General features: G+C 41.1%; 1 protein-coding gene across 3 annotated transcripts in view; it reads right to left on the minus strand.

The window, feature by feature from the left end:
• Positions 1-14,326: 14,326 nt before the first annotated feature.
• The window catches only part of mtnr1aa (melatonin receptor 1A a), a 48,488-nt gene continuing 40,921 nt past the window's right edge, over positions 14,327-21,893 (minus strand). Inside the window, exons 2-3 of one of the 3 annotated variants that reach the window (XM_079615129.1) lie at positions 15,085-15,958; positions 14,353-14,536 (exon numbers count right to left, since the gene is read on the minus strand). In XM_079615129.1, the coding sequence (XP_079471255.1) occupies positions 15,090-15,958 (869 nt within the window). In that variant the 3' untranslated portion in view covers positions 14,353-14,536; positions 15,085-15,089. Of the gene's footprint in view, positions 15,959-21,893 lie in introns of all 3 variants that reach the window. The other 2 variants (XM_079615130.1, XM_079615131.1) reach the window with 2 other exon arrangements.

Genomic DNA, 21,893 nt, shown 5'->3' on the forward strand with positions numbered 1-21,893 from the left:
AAATACTGTGGAAACAAAGACACCTACATCTTGGATGTCCTTGAGGTAAGCTAAAACATATCAAAAATTAATTTCAAAGTGAACTATCCCTTTAATGCAAACACAGCCACAGGGGAAAAAAATTATATTTTTATTAAATAACATTTGAAAACCTGTATAACCTGAACACCAAATAACAATATTAACTATTGAGAGGTGATGACTCGTTCATGAAAACGTCACAAAGAAACGGGAAAAGTAGCCTAATGATTATTGAATAGGCTATATAGGCCTATGTCAAATATAGCCAGGACAGGAGACAGAGCTGTTTTCTTTCGTTTTGAATTGTTTTGTTTAAAAGTAGGCTACACATTTCAAGCTTTCTATATGTTTCTCAGGTCTGTGAGGCATGTAGCTTATACGCTGAGTTTCGTTAATTTCCAGTTCATGCGCCGTTGATCCGCTCCGTGTCCTGATGCCTGCTATTAGGCTACTTCTTATTTATTAAATTCAGACAATTGGTTATAAAACATCATTTAAAATTAAGATAAAATTAATACAAAACGAAATTCAATTTAAAGAAAGGCTTTATACAGTAAGAAACTTATAATGAAGTGGTCAATAATGTCTGCCTCTGTCTCCCGACATATTGCACAACGTATGATCTTAGGCTACTATGCTTTTAACTTCTCATATAATTAATATTGATGAAACAATATATAAATATATATAAAATTGTGAAGCTGATGTGCTAGACGAAATTGAATTGTTTTGTGGTAACGCGTTAGCCATGTAGGCCTACTATCGGCTTTTTGACAGCTTCGGCTGTTGTCCTTGTGTTAAGGCAAGCCGCCAAAGGCAATACAAATTTGAAAAAAGTGTGTCTATAATGTGATTGACTAAACTGATTTTATTTCGGGTGCGGGTCGGATCTCGGTTCTATTTTAAGCGGGTCGGGTCGGGTTGCGGATTTTAATTAGTGCTGCTGTCGGAAAACGGGTCGGATGCGGTTTTAAGCCCTGCGGGTACGGGCGGGTGCGGATTTACAAAATCGGACCCGTGCAGCTCTCTGGAAAACGTAAGTGCTCTACCGGGAAAGTTCTTGCTGCGTCCGCTGTGAGACCAAATGCTCGCTGGACGGAAGAGAAAACGTAAGTGCTCTTCCGGGAAAGTTATTGCTGCGTCCGCTGTGAGACCAAATGCTCGCTGGACAAAAAGAGGAAAGAGGAAGATGAGTACTCGACTTGGAGATTTTCTCACTGCGCCCGCTGTGAAACCAAATGCTCGCTGGATGGAAGAGAAAACGTAAGTGCTCTACCGGGAAAGTTCTCGCTGCGTCCGCTGTGAGACCAAATGCTCGCTGGACGGAAGAGAAAACGTAAGTGCTCTTCCGGGAAAGTTATTGCTGCGTCCGCTGTGAGACCAAATGCTCGCTGGACGGAAGAGAAAACGTAAGTGCTCTACCGGGAAAGTTCTCGCTGCGTCCGCTGTGAGACAATATGCTCGCTGGACAAACAGAGGAAACAGGAAAGAGGAAAATGAGTACTCGACCGGGAGATTTTCTCACTGCGTCCGCTGTGAGACCCAAATGATCACTGGACGGAAAGAGAGAGACCCCAGGTGGGCAGGTTTGGTGGGCTATTTTAACGTGGAACCGGTTGGTCCTGATATAGCTTTGGAAAGCATCGGAGGACCATCTCCCAAGAGCTTGGATCTGCTGTTGGGAGAGGCCTTTTTGGGCTGCTGAAGTTGCCGCCCCGATACTGAAAGAGTCCATACATCCATCTTCTTCCGCTTATCCGGGGCCGGGTCGCGGGGGCAGCAATCTAAGCAGAGATGCCCAGACTTCCCTTTCCCTAGACACTTCCTCCAGCTCTTCCGGGGGGACACCGAGGTGTTCCCAGGCTTTTAATTGAAATAAAAAGTCCATCCAGCGTGTCCTAGGTCTTCCCTGGGGTCTCCTCCCGGTGGGACGTGCCCGGAACACCTTCCCAGGAAGGCGTTCAGGAGGCATCCGGAACAGATGCCCGAGCCACCTCAGCTGACCCCTCTCGATGTGGAGGAGCAGCGGCTCTACTCTGAGCTCCTCCCGAGTGACCGAGCTCCTCACCCTATCTCTAAGGTATCGCCCAGCCACCCTGCGGAGAAAGCTCATTTCGGCCGCCTGTATCCGGGATCTTGTCCTTTCGGTCATGACCCAAAGCTCATGACCATAGGTGAGAGTAGGAAAGTAGATTGACCGGTAAATCGAGAGCTTCGCCTTGCGGCTCAGCTCTTTCTTCACCACGACAGACCGGTACATCGACCGCATTACTGCGGAAGCTGCACCGATCCGTCTGTCAATCTCCCGTTCCATCCTTCCCTCACTCGTGAACAAGACCCCAAGATACTTGAACTCCTCCACTTGAGGCAGGAACTCTCCACCAACCTGAAGAGAGCAAGCCACCCTTTTCTGACTGAGGACCATGGCCTCGGATTTGGAGGTGCTGATTCTCATCCCAGCCGCTTCACACTCGGCTGCAATCCGTCCCAGTGCATGCTGAAGGTCCTGGTCTGAAGGGGCTCGTGGTACTGTTTACATACAGGGACATTAATAAAAAGAACGACGAATGGAAAAAAGTGTCTGACATTGTTGGTGTTTTGTTACTTTCACATTTAAAAGATTTTAATAGGTTAACTTATACCCTACGTGTGGCCAATATCGTAAAACAAATTTTTTTAAATCACGCATTCTAAAATCTACGTCAGAGCGCCAGAGAGTCCCCGAATCTCACGGCGTCGATGGCAGGGCGGTGAGAGCGAATTTTCCCGCTCTCGCCGGCGGCGGTGTGAATGTACAGTTACAATAACAAAGGCGTCAGTTGATTATGCATTAAGCGGAATTATGGAACTTGTCATCATGCCGAAGGATCTAATAATGTTTATGGATGAGTGAATACATTGTTGTTTTTAACATGACTGTGGTATGAATTATGGCGCAATTGCTAATGAGAGACAGATATCAGCGCACGTGACTCCCGCAGATATAAAAGAATAAGGACATTTCATGCAGAATTACTAATCACACAGGTCAGTTTATTTGACGAATTAAACGTGTGAGGTAACGCAGTGCTGTTTCAGTTGGTCTACACTATCACACTGCATTTGAGGTGTTGAAAGTTATAATGTTATGTGTTAGTTTGTCTGTATGAGACTATTAGTAAGCTAGATCAACATTAGAATAACATACTGATCCTATTCTAACATTTCATCATGTTAAGCTATATAACATTGATTAGTTTTATGTACATTTACTCACCTGTCTAATAAAGTACATACAAGAGTGGCGTCTCTGCAAGTCGAAGTTGATATTGCTGATATTGATCCTCGTTTTAGTTCTCCTTTTGTCCCAAAGTCTGCTTGCCATGGTCCATAATGTTTGAACGAAACAACAACAGCGTGAGCGTGCCGATAGACCTAACGCAGTTGTCCACATCTGTCACCATGGTTACTATGGCAGGATGAGCGAAAAAACAGGGATAACGGGGATATTACGTCCTTGACAGGCGACAAGTGAACGGAGTCAGGAACGAGCCATTATTTAAAATTGGAATTTCTCTGAAATTAAAAATCTTTGGGAACTTTTGGGATATTGAAGTACACAACTGCATGAAATATATCACACTGTGCAAGTGAAAGAAAGAAAGAAAGAAAGAAAGAAAGAAAGAAAGAAAGAAAGAAAGAAAGAAAGAAAGAAAGAAAGAAAGAAGAGAAAAGGGAAATTAGATGACTAGAAAAGTGAACTGGCCTGAAAATTATAATATTTAATTCAGCCAAGGTCTGCAGTGAATGCAAGGAGCCCAGTGAAGTAGAACCGATCCAGTGGGTAAAATTCAGCTTTGGCTCAAATGTGCAAGACAGGGACTAGAAGGAGGGAGTGTGTGTTTTTGTTTTGCGTGCGTGCGTGCAACAAGCTTAGAAATCATACAGAATTAGGTTGTGTTTTTTTATGTAAAAAATGTCTTGTGTCATGGGTAGGTTTAGGGGTAGGATTAGTGTAAGGGGAGAGAATATACAGTTTGTACAGTATAAATAGATGAGTCACAGACTTGCTTAGTAAAAATCATTGGTAATGGAACATAATGGCAGATTCAATAATTGTCAATATAGATGATCAAATCTTAGCTTTTCTCAATACTCTCAATACAATCATCAATACACATTCTCTGGGGACCCATATGGCCGACCCAGGATTTATTTGTGTGCCAATTAAAACTCAAGAAAGCATCGATAGAACTACATTTCTATCGAATTTACTTAATGTTTGGTGTCAGTTTTTCTGTCAAAAGCGGAGCATATTAAGTTAACCATAAGTTTTAAAACCAGGCTCGTTTTATCGGGGGAAAAGTCTGGCGAGTTTGAGTGAAAAGCAGATATCAGAGGTCCTCCTGTCCTCTTGCATCAGAGATGTGCTTTCATCTGCCATAAAGCTTGGGGCAAAATCTGCTGACTTGCCGTCTCCATCCTCAAAGTCAACGGGTGAATCTGGTTGGGTAAAACCGGTTTGAGAGAAAAATTGTGCTGATGAGATTTAAAAGAAAATCCATGAGGCTCAGAACTTTCTCTGTTTTTGATTCCATGACCCCTTTATTTGATGTTCATAGACTGACAGAGAACTAATCATGTTAAGCAAAAAGGTCAATACTCCATGCAGAGGTGGCCCTTCACTGCATCAATAGCGAATGTAGATCCTGTTTAAAATAGCAGGAGGGAAAGCCCTACCTGCATAGCTTTTATGCACAGAGAGTTAGTTCTCCGAAATCTACCCTGAACACCTTCAGCTAGAGAATGCAGCGGATTTTCCTCAGGGATACAGTCAAGGGGAGGTCAAAGCTGATATCAGCTGCATGGCCCTGTGAGACTGTAAGGAACGTGCTGCATCAGGTTGACCTTGATGACCTCAAAGCACGTGATGGATAGATCGTAGCCTAATTGAAATAAAAACAAACATGATAACATTCCGGAATTGTACACACTCCATCCTATTTTCCACACATTATCACTAGAGAATCATGTTGCTTGAGCTGTCATATTTCCATGGCATTTTTCCATATTAGATCATCTCTGTCAGCAAGTGATTAACAAGACACTTTCATTCCAGCAGGGATTAATATCTGCTACACTCTGGGACTTCCTAATCTATATGCAGCCTGCAGAATGTTTCCAGCCACACCAGGGTGATAGATGGCCAGCTGTCCTCATGTGGTTATTCATGACGGACAAATACCTTCTTTTTTTTTATTCTGGAATGTGTTGAGTTAAAACTGGTAAAGAGTGCAGCTGCTTCAATTATACATTTTCTCATGTTGCTACTCACGCATCTGTTTGGTATAATGGGTCTTCTTAGAATCTCTCCAAAACACAACATCTAGTTCTAGGTCAGCGCTGAAATATTTATGAATATGCAAATATTTGTATAGAAGGGTGCAAATGGAAGCCCAGTTCGAAGTTGTGGGGCCATCTCTTCTGAGATCTCTCTAGTTGCATATTCATAAGTGTCTATCAGATCCGTCCTGCATCACTTGGCGGAGTGATGGGGTTTGCAAAAAAAATTGCGTGCATGTGGTAAGCAGACAGATGATGTCATTATCATTATTATTTTTAAGTCTTTAATAAAAAAATGTTTTGCATGTCTGCCACCTCTCAATGTCTTCTCTGATTACGTGTGTACTGTCCAAAAGCCAGATGAAATTTTGATTAAATTATTCTCTAATCGGTTGCATATTGTGTCGTGGATATATCCCTCGAATGCATACTGCAGTCCCTTCTGTCTCGCTCTCTCAGATATTTCATCTGTTCGCCAAAAATTACTAATTATCTCCTTGGGAATGTTTGACACCGGTCCATACACATAGCTAATAGACGTGCCAGGCGCGAAAGCTTGCCAGGCGTAGCAACAGTAACTAAGGAGGGCGGGGCTTAGCTAACAACCTGCATCATAGGAATGGGCATGTCAATTTGAAACCCTGATCTATATATAATGTAATATACATTAATATACAACATAACATAACATAGAGATCAGAGAGTGGAAAGCAAGTCTGTAGTAAATGGTGTGAAGTTAATCACTCAACTTTAACTCTTGGCTTTATGTAACAAAAACATTTAGTTTATACCATGTATACATTAATAAATTCTATCATTTTGCATTCAGGTATAATTATTTGGGGTTTTGTGCACAATAACATTCTTTTGTTTTGTTTAGGATACTTCTGTGTTATGTTTCCAGCTTGTGTGATGTTGTAATAATGCCTGACTCAGAGGTATGAGCTGCCCCTGTGCACTTGAAGGGAAGAAAAGATGGACACAAGTCCAGACATCTTACTAGACATTTAGTATTATATAGTTTCCCACTCCACAGGGGGGAAAAAATGCTAAATAATAAGCTGTGAAGCAATGAAAAAAATTACAAAACTTATTTCCTTACTGAGAAATCTTGCCCATGGACTCTCAAAAAAAAATCTCCGATGTATTTCAATCTTTTTTTAATCAAAATAAGCGAGAGCGAGAGAGAGAGAGAGCGCGAGAGAGAGAGAGAGAGAGAGAGAGAGAGAGAGCCGGTTAGAGCTATCAAATATATCAGATATCAAAGGGATCTGTCAGCTCTTTCACCGATTGAAGTGAAATTACTCAATTATAAGGATTGAGCAATAAAGTGAACTCTCAGTTTGACAAACAAATTTTCACATATCTGTTTCAGTCTATGCTTGACCCTACAGTTTTCAAGCTCTCACCCATACTTTCTCTCCCGCTCTTCATCTCTATGGATGCGATCCATCTTCACCACTGAGAGCAATGGAGCCAAGCCGAGTTCAGATAGCCATTCTTGATGGTGTGTGGGTGAATTGCTGGAAGAATGCAGGACAAAAAGAGAAACAAGAAATAAAAAAAAATCATATGAAAATGCACAACACGTATTGGCACTCACTGGCATCGCCTGGCTCAATCTGTCACTCTATATTTTTTACAGGCTTAAGGCAAAATGTGGGCGCAATAAGTCATGCGTGCACACAACACACGCAGGCTCCACAAGGTAGTACAGTATGTTGGCTGTATAATTTACTCCAATTGAAGCTGCATTTACATGCAAATTAATTCATTAGTTAAATGCCAATAAACCACTTACTGTGCTTTATTGTATAGAGTAAAACTTTTAACTTCAAATGTATAGACTGCATAGAAAACAATCCCTTAGGCCTATTTCACACTCCTTGCTAAATTAACATAAGCAGTGTATATTCATGTATTTTAATATTTCAATAGTTTACAGACACTGCATACTTTAGCAGTGTGGTGCTGGGTTTTCTTTTGTATGGCAGAGGGCATTAAATTAATCCAAAAACACATTTACAATGCACTGTAAACCTATTTACCAGTACATCTATTTCATTATGCTTTTATTCAAGTAATATACAATAATGGAGAGAAGTATGCACCCATTTGAAAAAAAAAGACATCTGTACAGTAAATCTGACTAAATCAATTATTTAAGCCATTTATTGCTACACTTTGGGGTTTTACTCAAACGTAGATTAATTTAGATGTGATCTACCTCTTCATGTCTATAATATTTCTGAAACGGCCATGCTTATAATTCTCAATGGCCCACTCCCTTTAATTTATTATTTATGGACATAGTTAAAAGAAATATTAGATGTACTACCACAGAAATCACTACTTTTATAGGTCTGCAGAGAAATGTTGTCATTGTGAAATCACAACACTTGCTGTTAACTCTTCATTTATGTGATGTGAAGGCCTTATTACATACAGCTGAACAATGTAATTGTAACGCCGGTGCGGCTGAAGCAGAGAAGAGGCAGGATCCAGATGCAGCACACGTTTTATTAACACACTAGAAAACAGGATAACGGGACTCGGGAACGAGAACAACCAACATCAACGTTAAACATTAAACAAGAACTCACAAGGACAGGACAGAAACACAGGTCTTAAATAATCAGAGACAAACGAGCTAAACAGGATAACAAGGGGGCGTGGGAAAATAAGAGACACCTGGGAAAACTAATAGACAAGACAGGGAACACTAATCATGACATAGCCCCCCCACAAAGGAGCGGCTTCCAGACGCTCCAAACACGAACCAGGCGGGGGGCAGAGCGAAAGCGATCCTGGGGGAGGGACGGAGGGCCAGGCCCGTGCAGGGGAACGGGACCAGGACACAGGCAAGGCGGGCCTGGGCCATGGAGCGTGAGAGACCAGGGCGGAGCATGACGTGACGGCGGCCAGGGCGGAGCATGACGTGACGGCGGCCAGGGCGGAGCATGACGTGACGGCGGCCAGGGCGGAGCATGACGTGACGGCGGCCAGGGCGGAGCAAGACGTGACGGCGGCCAGGGCGGAGCAAGACGTGACGGCGGCCAGGGCGGAGCATGACGTGACGGCGGCCAGGGCGAAGCATCCTTCATGGCCCTCCAGGGCGAAGCATCCTTCATGGCCCTCACAGGGCACCTCCTGCCCCCCCCCAAAAAATACTTGGGGAAATCCAAGACCTCCAGGCTGGGAACCGCCACCGGAAAAGGCTCCCGAAGCCCGAGATGCGCAGGTAAGGCTAGACGCAGAGGTGGGGCCGGCAGGGCGAGGCGCAGAGGCGGGGCCGGCAGGGCGAGGCGCAGAGGCGGGGCCGGCAGGGCGAGGCGCAGAGGCGGGGCCGGCAGGGCGAGGCGCAGAGGCGGGGCCGGCAGGGCGAGGCGCAGAGGCGGGGCCGGCAGGGCGAGGCGCCTGGGAACGCCCTCCGGAGCCTGGCGAGCCCAACGAGTCCTCCTCCTCCTTCTGCGACGGCGCTTCACTGGGCTTGATTCATTACAGGATGCAGTAGACTCAGTAGAAACACAGGATGCACTTGACTCAGTAGACTCACAGGATGCACTTGACTCAGTAGACTCACAGGATGCACTTGACTCAGTAGACTCACAGGATGCACTTGACTCAGTAGACTCACAGGATGCACTTGACTCAGTAGACTCACAGGATGCACTTGACTCAGTAGACTCACAGGATGCACTTGACTCAGTAGACTCACAGGATGCACTTGACTCAGTAGACTCACAGGATGCACTTGACTCAGTGGGTTCGTCGAGACTGACGTAAAGCTCTGGTCCGTCGAGCGCGGTCTCGGCTGGGTTGACGTGCAGCGCGGGTTCGGCTGGGCTGACGTGCAGCGCGGACTCGGTGGGAACCTCCCGCGGCGTAGGCTTGGCCGAGCACGTGAGAAGCACCGGTTGAATGTAGCCCACGTGAAGCACCCGTACCTCCTCCGCTAAGCCCACTGCGGACGACGAACCGCTCATAGAAAGAGCCCACTCGACATACTGGATCAGAGTCACGGAAGGATCAGGTCCGGGCATCTGTGACCGAAGTGGGTCTGATAATCCCCCGTGGAAGAATATCTTCAAGCACTGGGTGCTCATTTGCGCGAGAGGCGCCAGTCTCATGAACTCCGCGACGTACTCCTCTATGGAGCGATTCTCCTGATGGAGACGGAGAATCTGCACGTCTGGATTCCAGGAAGGCATGGCTGCTGGATCACGTTGCGGTGAGTTCTTCTGTAACGAAGGTGCGGCTGAAGCAGAGAAGAGGCAGGATCCAGATGCAGCACACGTTTTATTAACACACTAGAAAACAGGATAACGGGACTCGGGAACGAGAACAACCAACATCAACGTTAAACATTAAACAAGAACTCACAAGGACAGGACAGAAACACAGGTCTTAAATAATCAGAGACAAACGAGCTAAACAGGATAACAAGGGGGCGTGGGAAAATAAGAGACACCTGGGAAAACTAATAGACAAGACAGGGAACACTAATCATGACAGTAATATACACATATCTGGAGACATTCAACAATATTATTGATCTGACTGCACTGACACTATTGGATGAGAACGTAACTGTGCTGGACGACGATATCACTGTTTTACTGCAGAAATGCTTTATAGATTAAATGAACTAATTTAATAATTGATTATCTGTACAACAGAACTGAATCAACACTGAACTGACTTCAGCTGAACAATGACACTGTTTTACTTCAGAGCCGCTGTTCAGCCAAAAGGAACTCTATTTGTCACCTGTCGTCACTGTAAATCTGCTTTTTCAATCTGTACTGTATAAAGCGCTACAAAAAAGGGTGGCTTGACTCTCTTTGTGGACTGAAAGTGGGACTAAATAATGTGAATCTTAATTAATCTGCCAGTACTCACATTACTCATCTGTCAAGATCTCAGGTCATTTGTGTTTGTGTGAAAGTTTGATCACAACTCAACATGGCTGCAACTAAGCAACAACAACCAATCTGGATGATTCATGCCCTGTCATGTGACTCGTTTCACATCTCATTCAATTCAGCTGTGACTTACTGTATGCTGCTGTATGCACTTTTGATTAAATGTAATGCCTTGCTGAATAAAAATGTTAAGTTCTTTTTTTTTTTTTTATGTGATACCAACTTTTGTTTATGATTATGAAACAATGACGACAGTGTAACATGGTTTCCACAAAAGTATGAAGCAGCACCCCAGCAAACACATTTACGTTGTGGCAAAGTCTGTGGCACGTTGGATTTCTACTATGGTAACGTCGCTGTACGTGCTGGCAACATTGTAACAACGTAGAATTGTATGCGACAGGGCTGTTGTTGCGCGACATTCAGCAACTTGTACGTTGATGGGCGTTCCAAGTTTACCGCTGTGGCCGTGGTTTTGAGCCAGCGGCTAGTCTAGAACAAAGGACCCGCGAGAGACTTCCCCCCGTCCCCATGTGCTCTACCTATTGAATAGTCGCGTCGCGTTCAACGGATTAATTTGTATAAAGATGGGTATCGGCCTTCCCGGAATGCTTTGCGGGCACAATAAAGTCGCTTGACGTCACCCATAGAAATAAAGTGGAGTGTGGCGCGACAGGAGTGTCACACGCCTCAGACAAGTGGATCCGCACCGTGAGTTCTTGGATCTGTTAGCCACTTTGCCCCTGTTGGCAGATTTTATAAGCATCCTTCAGCCATTCAAGCCTAGATGTGTATTCTGACTGCGTAAAATCTTTCAGTGTGCTATATTGGATGTTTTAATAGTGCTGATTTTTTTTGGGGAGGGCTCTTTTATAAAAGCATAAATTCATAGACATTTATTTTTACCTGTCTGCTGCCTTTCACATCACGGATCAAGATAGTCACTCAGCATGGGTTTATGGGATTGGAGGCATTTTTATTGTGCCATCAGGCAATCAGCGTTGTAGTAATGTAATTTTCCTGCGGCAGGATTGCACAGACCGATTGGCTTTTGACTTGAAGCAGTGTCACTGTCACTGACGTATGCCATCAAAGTACCGCAAGAGTGAATTGAGGGCAATCAGCTGGCTCATTCTGCACAGTTTTTTCAGAGTGACTGCACAAGCTCCGATGATAGCACAGCTGCTTCACAATTGGTCACCAGACTCACTGATGACAACAATGATGTGCCTTTTGTTTGTATTCTGACACCTTCAATTCCACTAATGCTCACAAATCCATGTTTTTATAACAGTAAAAACTCCATTCATGTAACCTTGTGATACAGTGCACTGCATGAGCGTAGCAGGAGGCAGAAAGTGTCCGACTTCATGTCTCGGTAAAGGTCGGACACACCATTGATCAGGTGGCATTTTTACAGTTCAAGTGATTGGTTAAAAAAAACTAAGTGCCCTAAACAAAGACAGTGGATTTCAACTCACCAGCTGAGCAATTTATTTTTAAGGTATTATATAGACCTCCTTAGGTCCTTGGGCCTTAGGTCTACAAGTGTGAATTAAAGGGATTGTTCACCCAAAAATTTAAATTCAATCATTAATTACTCCCATTAATCACCCTCATGTCGTTCTAAACCCGAAAGACTTTAGTTCATCTTCGGAACACAACATCTTTTTGATGAAATCTGACAGCTTTCTATCCCTCCATTGACAGCTACGCAACTACCAATTTGAAGCTTTAAAAAGTTCATAAAGAAATCAGAAAACTAATCCAGATGAATTGAGTGGTTTAGTCCTTATTTTCTGAAGAGACTCAATCGCTTTATATGATGAACAGATTGAATCTAGGCTTTTATTCACGTGTAAATATTCATCAACGCACACATCAGTTTCACAATCTCTTTATGAACTTTTTGAAGAGTCAAAGTGGTAGTTGCGTAGCTGTCTATGGAGTGACAGAAAGCTCTCAGATTTCATTAAAAAAAAATCTTTATTTGGATTCCAAATATGAATGAAAGTCTTACGTTTTTGGGTGAACTATGCCTTTAAGAATCATCAAATTGTTGGTTGAGTGATAGACCAATCAGTGCATAACTACACATCTTGTGCCCCAGGTTGTTGTTGTTTTTCCAACATGAGTTTGCTGTACATTTACATAGGGTTATCCCTGCATGCTGTCAGTGGGTTTTGTGCCAAAGAATTTCATGCAAAGGTAAATGTGGAGGAAGATTTACTAAAGTGGGTTCTGGACCCAATCCTGGTACAAATTATTTTATTTTTTTTGCAAGATTAAAATGACAAATCACAAGATACAGATGATTCTCACGTTGAGAAGAATTTAATATGTATGTGTTCTTTAGTGGCAATACGTGAAACTAAACCCATACACAGACAACTGGGCTTGCTTAGACACGGAATAACAGAACTGGGTCAAAAAACTCTTTCACAGGTGATTCTCCATTGGAAATGCTTTGTAGTCTAGGAATATTCTTAATCTGTGTCTGTGAAAAAGCCAAGGCCTGCTCATCTGCAAATCACCTCAAATTAAATGGACTATTTTTGAATCAGCTCTGATATCATCATATTAAAACAGCCTAAACCCTGATCAGCCAGCGTCCAGCACTAAAATAGCCTCTGTCTCACGTAAAGAAACAGCAAATCAACACAGAATCATTAAACTTAAAATTGCTGTTCGTACAAAAAAAAAATCCAAACACTGTGAATGATAGCTTCCACAAAATTGACCACCTCTTATGTTCCAAACATAACCACACCTGGATGGGGTCAGCATAAATCACCCCTCCTTCCACAAAGTGTTCAGTTATTTTTATAAATAGATATGAATCTCTTGGTTGCAGAGGGCGATAAAGGCAGGACAGGTACAGATTAGTGCATAATTCTGTTAGAGGGCAGTGTAAATCCTGACATTTTTATGTTGTTCATTCGCTCTCTCACGCACTTGTTCAGTCGGTTGGGTTGGATTACACAGAGTGATGTCACAACAGCATCTTTCTCTCTCTCTTTATCGAGCAACAGTGGTGGGCGCTCAGCTAAAACTATTGCATAAGCTTCAATCTAATACTGTACTTTAATACTTATATTGGATGGTTGATGATACTGCCTGCTTTTTGTCCCAGAAAAATATCTGCACCTGTTTTTAGGAAGAAAAAAAACCCCTTTCAAAATGTTTGATTTTATGGTTAAAACAAGTATTTTTTTTGCTAATGGCATAAACATGCACATGTTCAGGGTATATTCTCTGAAGAAGAAGAAAACGTCCACTTAAAAAATCTTTTTTTAAGCAGCTTTTATCTTGTTTTAGCTGTTTTATTTTTTTAAAATCTTGTTTTAAGAATGATTCGATATTTTTACAAAAAAAAATAATAACACCATTCTCACATATTTAAGATATATAAAAGTCCAATTTTATTTTTTAACCATCAAACATTTTTATTTTAATATTTTTGCATATGAACTTGTCATTAGATCCATGCATACAAAGAGTGGAGAGGGACAGAAATAAATAATAAAATAGAGGGAGAAAATAAAAGTATAAAAAAGACAGACTGACAGATTAAGTAGCAGGAGGAGAGGACAGAGACCCTAAAGAGGAGGAATCCCATATCATACATATTTGCTGGGGATTGAATGCAGCAATCCAGGTGTATTGCTTTCTCAAATGGAGAGTAACAGTGGCAAACCAGGTGAGGTCATTTTAAAGCAGTAAACTCCGTAGCAAACTCTTTTGTAGAGTGTTTGTAAAGTTTTGGTCACATTTGTGGCCAGGCATTGTAGAGATATGCTGATGTTCATGGCATCATTTTGACAACGTTGTTATTCATTCTTCACTGAATGATCAACATCAGTGAAACACACTTAATATATATTTATATACAGTAATAGTGCAACAGTGCCCGCCCCCGTTTTTAGCGCCGTTGGTTCCAGAAGTATTTTTCCCTTTCATTTTTCCCATTGGGATTTTAAACAATTCTTTGTTAAAGTATTAAACCATGAACCAAGCCAACCAGCTATCAGATGAATCACAAAGTACTCAAGTACTTGAAAATCAGACAAAAAAACAATACAAGACGGTGTACTTAACAGCTTTATTGAGGGAAAGACCATCCCCATTAAGCATTGCAAATGACATAATCCCTTGACATGTTTCCCAGCAGAGCTATTTGGCACAATTTGATTGCTACAATTTTCTGATGATTGGTGGAATTTTCTGTATAGCATCATGGGAAATGTAGTTTTTCACCAGGAATTCACCTGTTAAACATGATTATAAAAGAAAATAATAAAAAAAATCAGTTGAAATAATGCAAACAGATGGCTTCAGCAAAAGCATATACCATTGCTTACCAACCTCAGAGCTCACAACATGTCTGTATTTAAAGGTTTATATAATTACAAATGCATTTCCCTGGAGAAAATTAATAGTGTGTATACTTCCGGAACCCGACTGTTGCACACATATTTATCATTCACACCTTCATATATATATTTTTTCTTTCAGACAAAGATATTGTTATAAAATCATTACACAAAGTATGTTTTACATAGATTTGTTGATGTAATCACTGTAATCATTAAAACAAGAAATTCATACATACTTACAAGTACTTCTGACCAATGATGAAAAAAGTGCTTTATAAAAAGACAATGATAATAATTTCCTGTTTGTTTTAATTGTGTTGAGGCAACAAATCACAGTTTCAGGGCTGCATCCTGACAACATATTTGGTTATCAGTTTTTTTTTCTCTAAACCAAGTTTACTTAGTTGTGTTCTCTCCACCTCACATGCATATACACTCACGCTGTTCACACAGAGTCCACCTTGACCTGATTGTTGTTGGTCATGAGTGGCGAGGGTTTGCTCTTGAGTCTTTCTTGCGCTTCATTTGAACTTTCGCCAAAGAAGATCCTCGCAGTACATACCGACACCACGATGCGCTTATATTCGCGACGGAAGTTCTGGTTCAACACTCCATAGACGATTGCATTGAGGCAACTGTTAAAGTATGCCATGAAATAACTTGCCACAAAGAGCCATTCAGGTATTAAAGGAACCACACGCTCTGGAGAAATCGCTACTGCGAGCCCGATGAAGTTTAATGGTGCCCAGCACACGGCAAAGAGCACAAAAACAACAAACATTGTGACGAAGTTTCGTATGTCGTGAGGCGTGAGCTTGGGACGATTGTCAGGCTTGACTCGTCGACGCACCTGTATGACAAGAACCCAAATTCGTAGGTAACAGTAGGTGACGATCATGATTGGAAGGATGAAATGAAAGAAGACAACGGCGATTGTGTACGCCGAGCTCGCCGACTGCTCAAACGTACAGGAATAAACCCGCGGGTCATACTGCAAGGAGCCCACAAACAAGTTGGGCACGATTGCGAGCACCGTCAAAGCCCAGATTAACAGTACGTAGCAGACTGAGTTTTTGTCACTGTAGAGCTTGTCATACTTCAGGCTGTGGCATATATAGCAGTAGCGATTAATTGCGATGCCGGTGATGTTGAAAATGGAGCCGATTACACTGACGCCCATCAGGAAGCCGCTAATTTGGCAGTGCATGTATCCCAGGTTCCAGCCCTGGTTAAATATGGAGGTCAGGACCAGTGGATACGGGTAGATGGCCACCACCAGGTCCGCCACTGCCAAACTCACCACAAAGATGTTACCTGAGGGACAGACAGAAAGAGAGAGTAAATGGTAAGGAGTCTATAATGGCATCCAAAAGAAAGCTTAGACAGCTTACAGGTTGGCTTACTGCCCTTATTGTAAAGAAAATAAGTTGAGTTAACTTAAAAGTTAAAGCAACCAGCTGCAAAGCTTTATTTTGAGATCTTCAACTTAAGTAGTTTTGACCAAACACAGAAAATGTTATTATTCAAGTGCATTAAAAAAAAGGAGCAAAATAGAGAGTCTAACAAAATAGAAGTTGGATTTTTGTACAGTCAGGCAATGACTTTACAGGCAGCGTTTGTGTATTAAGATTCTTCCTGTAAACTGATTTCGGACAGGTTTCTGAGGCAGCATAACCGTTTAATGATCTACAGCAGAATAAAGAGCTTTGGTGATTATTATTGTAATACAAATTTTGCACTAGAAATTACATTTTGATTTCATTCACACAAACTGACCACCATTTACAGATGCCATTTTTATTTATTTATTTTCGCTTCACTGTCACAATGATCAAACACAGACATGTGGAATACCATAGGCAGTGAAGGATACATCTATGCTGACTTCAAAAATCAATCAGGATGTGCATTGTTGCTTTCCGTATGCTGCATGGAGGAAGCATTTTTCAGCTTTCAGAAGCAGCCTACATAGTAACTTTTTTTTTTTATCAAGTAAACAAAATATGTTCACTAAGTCTTTCAGGAGACCTTTAATTGCCCCATAACCATGCATGAGCCACACTCCAAACATTTACCTCCTTCGATCCATAGAATGCACGCTCTATAAAGGAGGGTGCACATGTGTGTTTAATGTGAGAGTGTGCAATTATTAGTTTCCCCCATTGTGTGGATGGTTAGGCATGGCCTATAGCTGATGGCTTCATTAGTGAAAGAACATGGGAGGTTTTAATGAATGCACATCTCTAATTGCCGCCAGACACAAGGACTTGACATTGTGTATAAAGCTGAAATAATTAACTAACATTGAAATCAAGAGGGAAACACTAAAGGCAGTTGCAGCTGAGCTACTATTGCTCCCTTCTCTCTGAAGATTGTGTAAGAAAACACATGTGAATGGCAACACAGAGGCTTTATGTCTCATTCATGAACACAATACCATATCTGGAGTTATTAACTTACAATAGCTCTGAGTTTAATTCACAAAAATGAAAGAAAAATCTCAAAAAACTCTTTAATAATTTAACTCCCGTAGACAACAATGAAACTATTTGGAAAGCAAAAATTTCCTCAGATTCTTCTACTGAGATAAAGACATGAATAGTCTCACGTGCTTCATAGATCGGTTTACCAAGATACCAAAGTCTGCAATCATCAACCTGGACCATCTAATGCATTTCTTCCTGTTTGACAATTGTCTCCTTTGTGTCTATATCCTAATTCAGGGGTTATGAAACTGGGGTCGCCACAAGAGGGTGCAATGGAGTTTGCAGAAGAAAAGCCAATTATTTCGTTTTGAAACAACATTATAATGTCAAAATCTTCTCACGCCGTATAAATAGATTTTTGTAGATGAATATCTTTCATGAACATCTTTCATGAAAGAGATCACATTTATTGTAAATAAAAAGAAAAAAAGCTACTCTTTAAAAACAACTGAGAATCACCATTATGTCTCGTAGAGTACTCAAACTCTCATTTGGGTAACGTCACTAGTGCATATCATCTTTAAGGTGGATTTGCAGTGAAAAGGTCTTATTTGCCTTTGAGACAAACCCTTGGAAATCTGGATGTTGATAAGTCATTGAGAAATGGGCAGATGAACCCGTCCTTGTGTGTCAGCTGTCTAGCAGCCCCCTCGCAACGTCAGCACGTGTCAGTAGTGTTGTCAAAGTGTAGAACAGAAGCACTAATTTGCGAGTAGTGGCAGTCGGTCTTGACGATTAGCTTACAGTGGCCTAAAGCAAATCTGTCACTCAAACATCCCCTTGAGCACACCGTTGACATGCCATCCACATAGGGGCACATATACACAAACATTGTCACCATTTGCACAAATATCATCCATGCTTTTCAGGCAAATAACCTTGGCTGTTCTTAAATACCAGACGTCATTTCTTAGACCATCCTCCTTGGAGGCAGAATTGAGGATATCATGTGCCATATAGAGGTCCCGCCTCCATTTCTTCTATACTTACAATCTAATGTAAAGCTTAAAGGGATAGTTCACTCATCGTGTTCTGAGATTTACTCAACCTTGATCACGTCGTTCTAAGCTTCAAAATCATGAAGGAAGATATTTTGAAAACATTTATTTTAGTTATGGCCTAAATTTTGTCTTTCTTTTTTTCTTTTAGTTTGTTATAGAGAATGTGAAGCTGATGTCACGCCATGTTGAGTTCTGGGTAACTGCGTTGTTTATATGCCATATTGGGAGGATCGCGCTGCCTTTCTGCTAGGGACTGTATTATGATTTTCGTGTCGCCATTGTATACTGTAAAAAAAAGTTGCTGCCGTAGATTATTAAGTACAATCAACTTAGATGTTTAAGTAATTTCAACTTAAATTACATTAAACCGACTAAATAAATTAGTTGAATCTTGTATAACTTATGAAATTGCTAAAATTATTTTGATGAATTAAAGCATTAGAAAAAGACATGTTGTCTCACACTTTTTTTAACGTTTAAAAACACCAAGGCCAGAGGTGACTGCTTAAACCCACTGCCCATCACTCAATAAAATAAATCACATTGCTGAGTGTTTTTGAAAGTTTTGTATATTGTTTGGTTTAATAATTAGCATTTCATTTGCGAGTAAGACTCTCGCTCGGCTTGTGAATTAGCAGAACTTATATCCACTTCAAAACAGTTCGCAAGCTTCTATGTATTTGATTTTGGTTGTCATTTGTTGAAATAAATACAAAAAAATAGATTGTGATGGTGTCTATCCGCTGAATGTGACCCTCTCCGATTCTCCTCCGTGGCCATATGGGAAAGTGAATATATTCAATGACAACAATAAAACTTCAGTTACATTTACATGTATCCAACGAAGAAGAGCTTGAAACTGCAGTGAATTGTATGTTTAGGTATGTTTTTGTGTTTTTTTTTTTTAACAAATGTAAGAAGTAAAAAAATTTTTTCCCAAAATGCATATGTTGACTAAAAACATCTTGTTCCACAGAAGAAAGAACATCAAACAGATTTTGGAATAACATGAAGGAGAGTTGATGATCACAGAATTTTCATTTTGAGGGGAACTATCCCTTTAGAGACCTCCTATCTGAATCTAAACATACACTTACCCATGGAGACATTCAAATGTTCAGAAAACAAGTTTGTTTTGAATCTCCCAGCAGTCAAGACTCAATACCTCGAATGGAGCCATTATAGGTTAAGTCTTGATGCACACTGACAGCAGAGGTTACTTGGGTTGTCTCCATGACAACTTCACTGGTGCACTCAGCTTATTTGTGACGAAGAGGGGTAGGCGATGGAGACTAGGCAGCCTTCGTGCTTACGGACGGAAGGAGGAATGGAAGAAATCAAAGAATTGTCCTTGACAAAGTCAAACTGTCAAGTCCCAGGGGAATGTAATGCCATCGGCCTGGCTTTTCTTCTATTCTGCAAGTTTGGGTTATCGAAGCGATTAAGGTGTCACTCAAACTATTTTATTTAGCTTAGAGGTTGATAGGACTGTGAACTTATTCCAGTTGGGTCCCAAACTCTGAATGTTTTCCCTTGCGGGATTTCAGGATGTGAGTGGTACCCAGACTGACAAATGACGGAAGAATATTACCGGAAAGATATGAGACTGGTACTTTTAATGAGTCTGTGACTGCCGTGAAACAAAATGGCCCCCGACATTCCCTCTAACCTCTAAACACTTTGTAATCTTCCAGCATGGGTGAATCACATTAGAATGTGCATATCATCTTCTCTTTTCAGCGTCTTCCATCTAACATATGGAATGGCCATTTACATGTTAAAAGTCAGGGCCGTTTCAGGCATAGCCCAACTCGTCAGGTGCGGCCAATATCCTTGTGACCACATCATTTTAATTAGAGCGGGGTGCCTTGGGTCAGCGCTCAACAGGAGATAGGTCAGCAGGTTGCAATATCGACAAGGTCAAAACGTGTGGCAGCTTCCATCCGGCAGGTCATTACGTATAACCTTCAGGATAATGCATATTAATATATGTTAAATACCTCACGAATATGACTACATTTCAATATGTCAAGGCATGCCATTTTAAAGATGCATCAACTGAGGATGACAGCACTTGCACACATACATTACATTTACACTCGACTATACTTTACAATTAAGATTCTGAATACTGTTTAAGTGTAGAAATGTATTATTATGAATGTCTCTCTACTGTACATATAAGCAAGTTTGATCGCTCCCTGGGGTGTTGAAATGGGAAAGGTTTTCCAAATTGATTGGGTGAAACATTATTTTAGTGGATTCAGCAATATAGTATGTACATTTTAGGGATACCAGCATGACTGAATTTAATTCAAAAAACAATTTTCATGACATTTGGTTCCTTTAATATTTCTTAAATGTCTGCATTCTTCCAGTGATGCGGATGGAACACCATAATAAAATATATGTGGGTATCAAATCCTTCTCCTGGAGGGCCAACGGCCAGCAGAGTTTAGCTCCTACTACATCTGGAAGTTCCTAATCCAAGGCTTTGTCCGAAATCACCCCCTATACCCTCATTCACTTTTCCCAACATTAGTCATCTAATATAGTTCACTTGAGGGAGTGAATGAAAACGATTCAACGAATTCGGACACTGAGTGTGCCGGAAAGGCTGCAGTTTTTGAATAGTTTGTGCTTGCGGTTTAATAACTTTTTTATATTGAACGTTATCATGAAATATGTATAAACCTTAATTAAACAATTTAATAATCAATTAAAAAGGAATTTATACCTGTATGATATTATGCTGCAGCCACATTGGGCCAGCGGTTTGGAAGATGGCCGAAGATTCAGATGCGGGCGCCACCTTCTGGTCAGAATTCATTTGGCACACAACTCTCAAAGTGCATTATGGGTATTCTCTAGCCGTTGAGCATACATCAGTTGTACACACATTAATGCGGTGCATTGTGGGGTTGAAAAAGTGCACTCGATGACGTCCACTATGGTTTCAGACACCACTTCAAATGGCTGTCCCCTCAAATATTGCCCTATTTTAGGGTATGGGGGCGATTTCAGACACAGCCCAAGTAATCCTGAAGACCTTGATTCATGTGTATATACTTGGGGTTTGGAACTAAACTCTGCAGGATAGTTGCCCTCCAGGATCAGGATTGGACATCTTAAAACCTTGCTGTCATCATGACAACCTGCATGCGTCTTATTTTCTGGAAATCAACTGTCAAGTGTGTGATTCATTGTTTACGTCAATTTGAAATAGTGGTAGACCAACATGGGTTTATCAGTCACTGATGTCGATATCTAGTAAGCAGTGTGGCTGATATACTGTAATGCTGACTATGCATTTATGTGATCAAAAATAGTAAAAACAGTAATATTGCTCAATATTATTGCTATTACTTAAATATTATTTAAAATAACTGTTTGCTATTTTAATACTGTATGATTTTAAATGTAATTTATTCCAGTGTAAGCGAAGCCATGAATTTTCAGCAGCCATTACTTTTTCTCAAGAAAAAGGACAAAAACAACTGTGGAATTAGTAATTAACTTGAATTGTTAAAGTGGAATCAGAATCATTATGAAATTCTTTATGATTTACTTTTCAGTTAGATGTTATTATTGCATGAATCACCATCTGTCTTGTGGATGATCCTCATGCTACAAGCTTTAAGTAACTCTGGAATTCTCTGCATGACATGACACCGAATGGCACCTTAAATGGGCCTGTGTGAAATGAGTGAATGAGAGAGTTTTTATTATTATTTTATAATAATAATAATTTGTTACATTTAT

This window comes from Phoxinus phoxinus (genome assembly GCF_949152265.1).
Source record: "Phoxinus phoxinus genome assembly, chromosome: 6".
Lineage (NCBI taxonomy): Eukaryota > Metazoa > Chordata > Actinopteri > Cypriniformes > Leuciscidae > Phoxinus > Phoxinus phoxinus.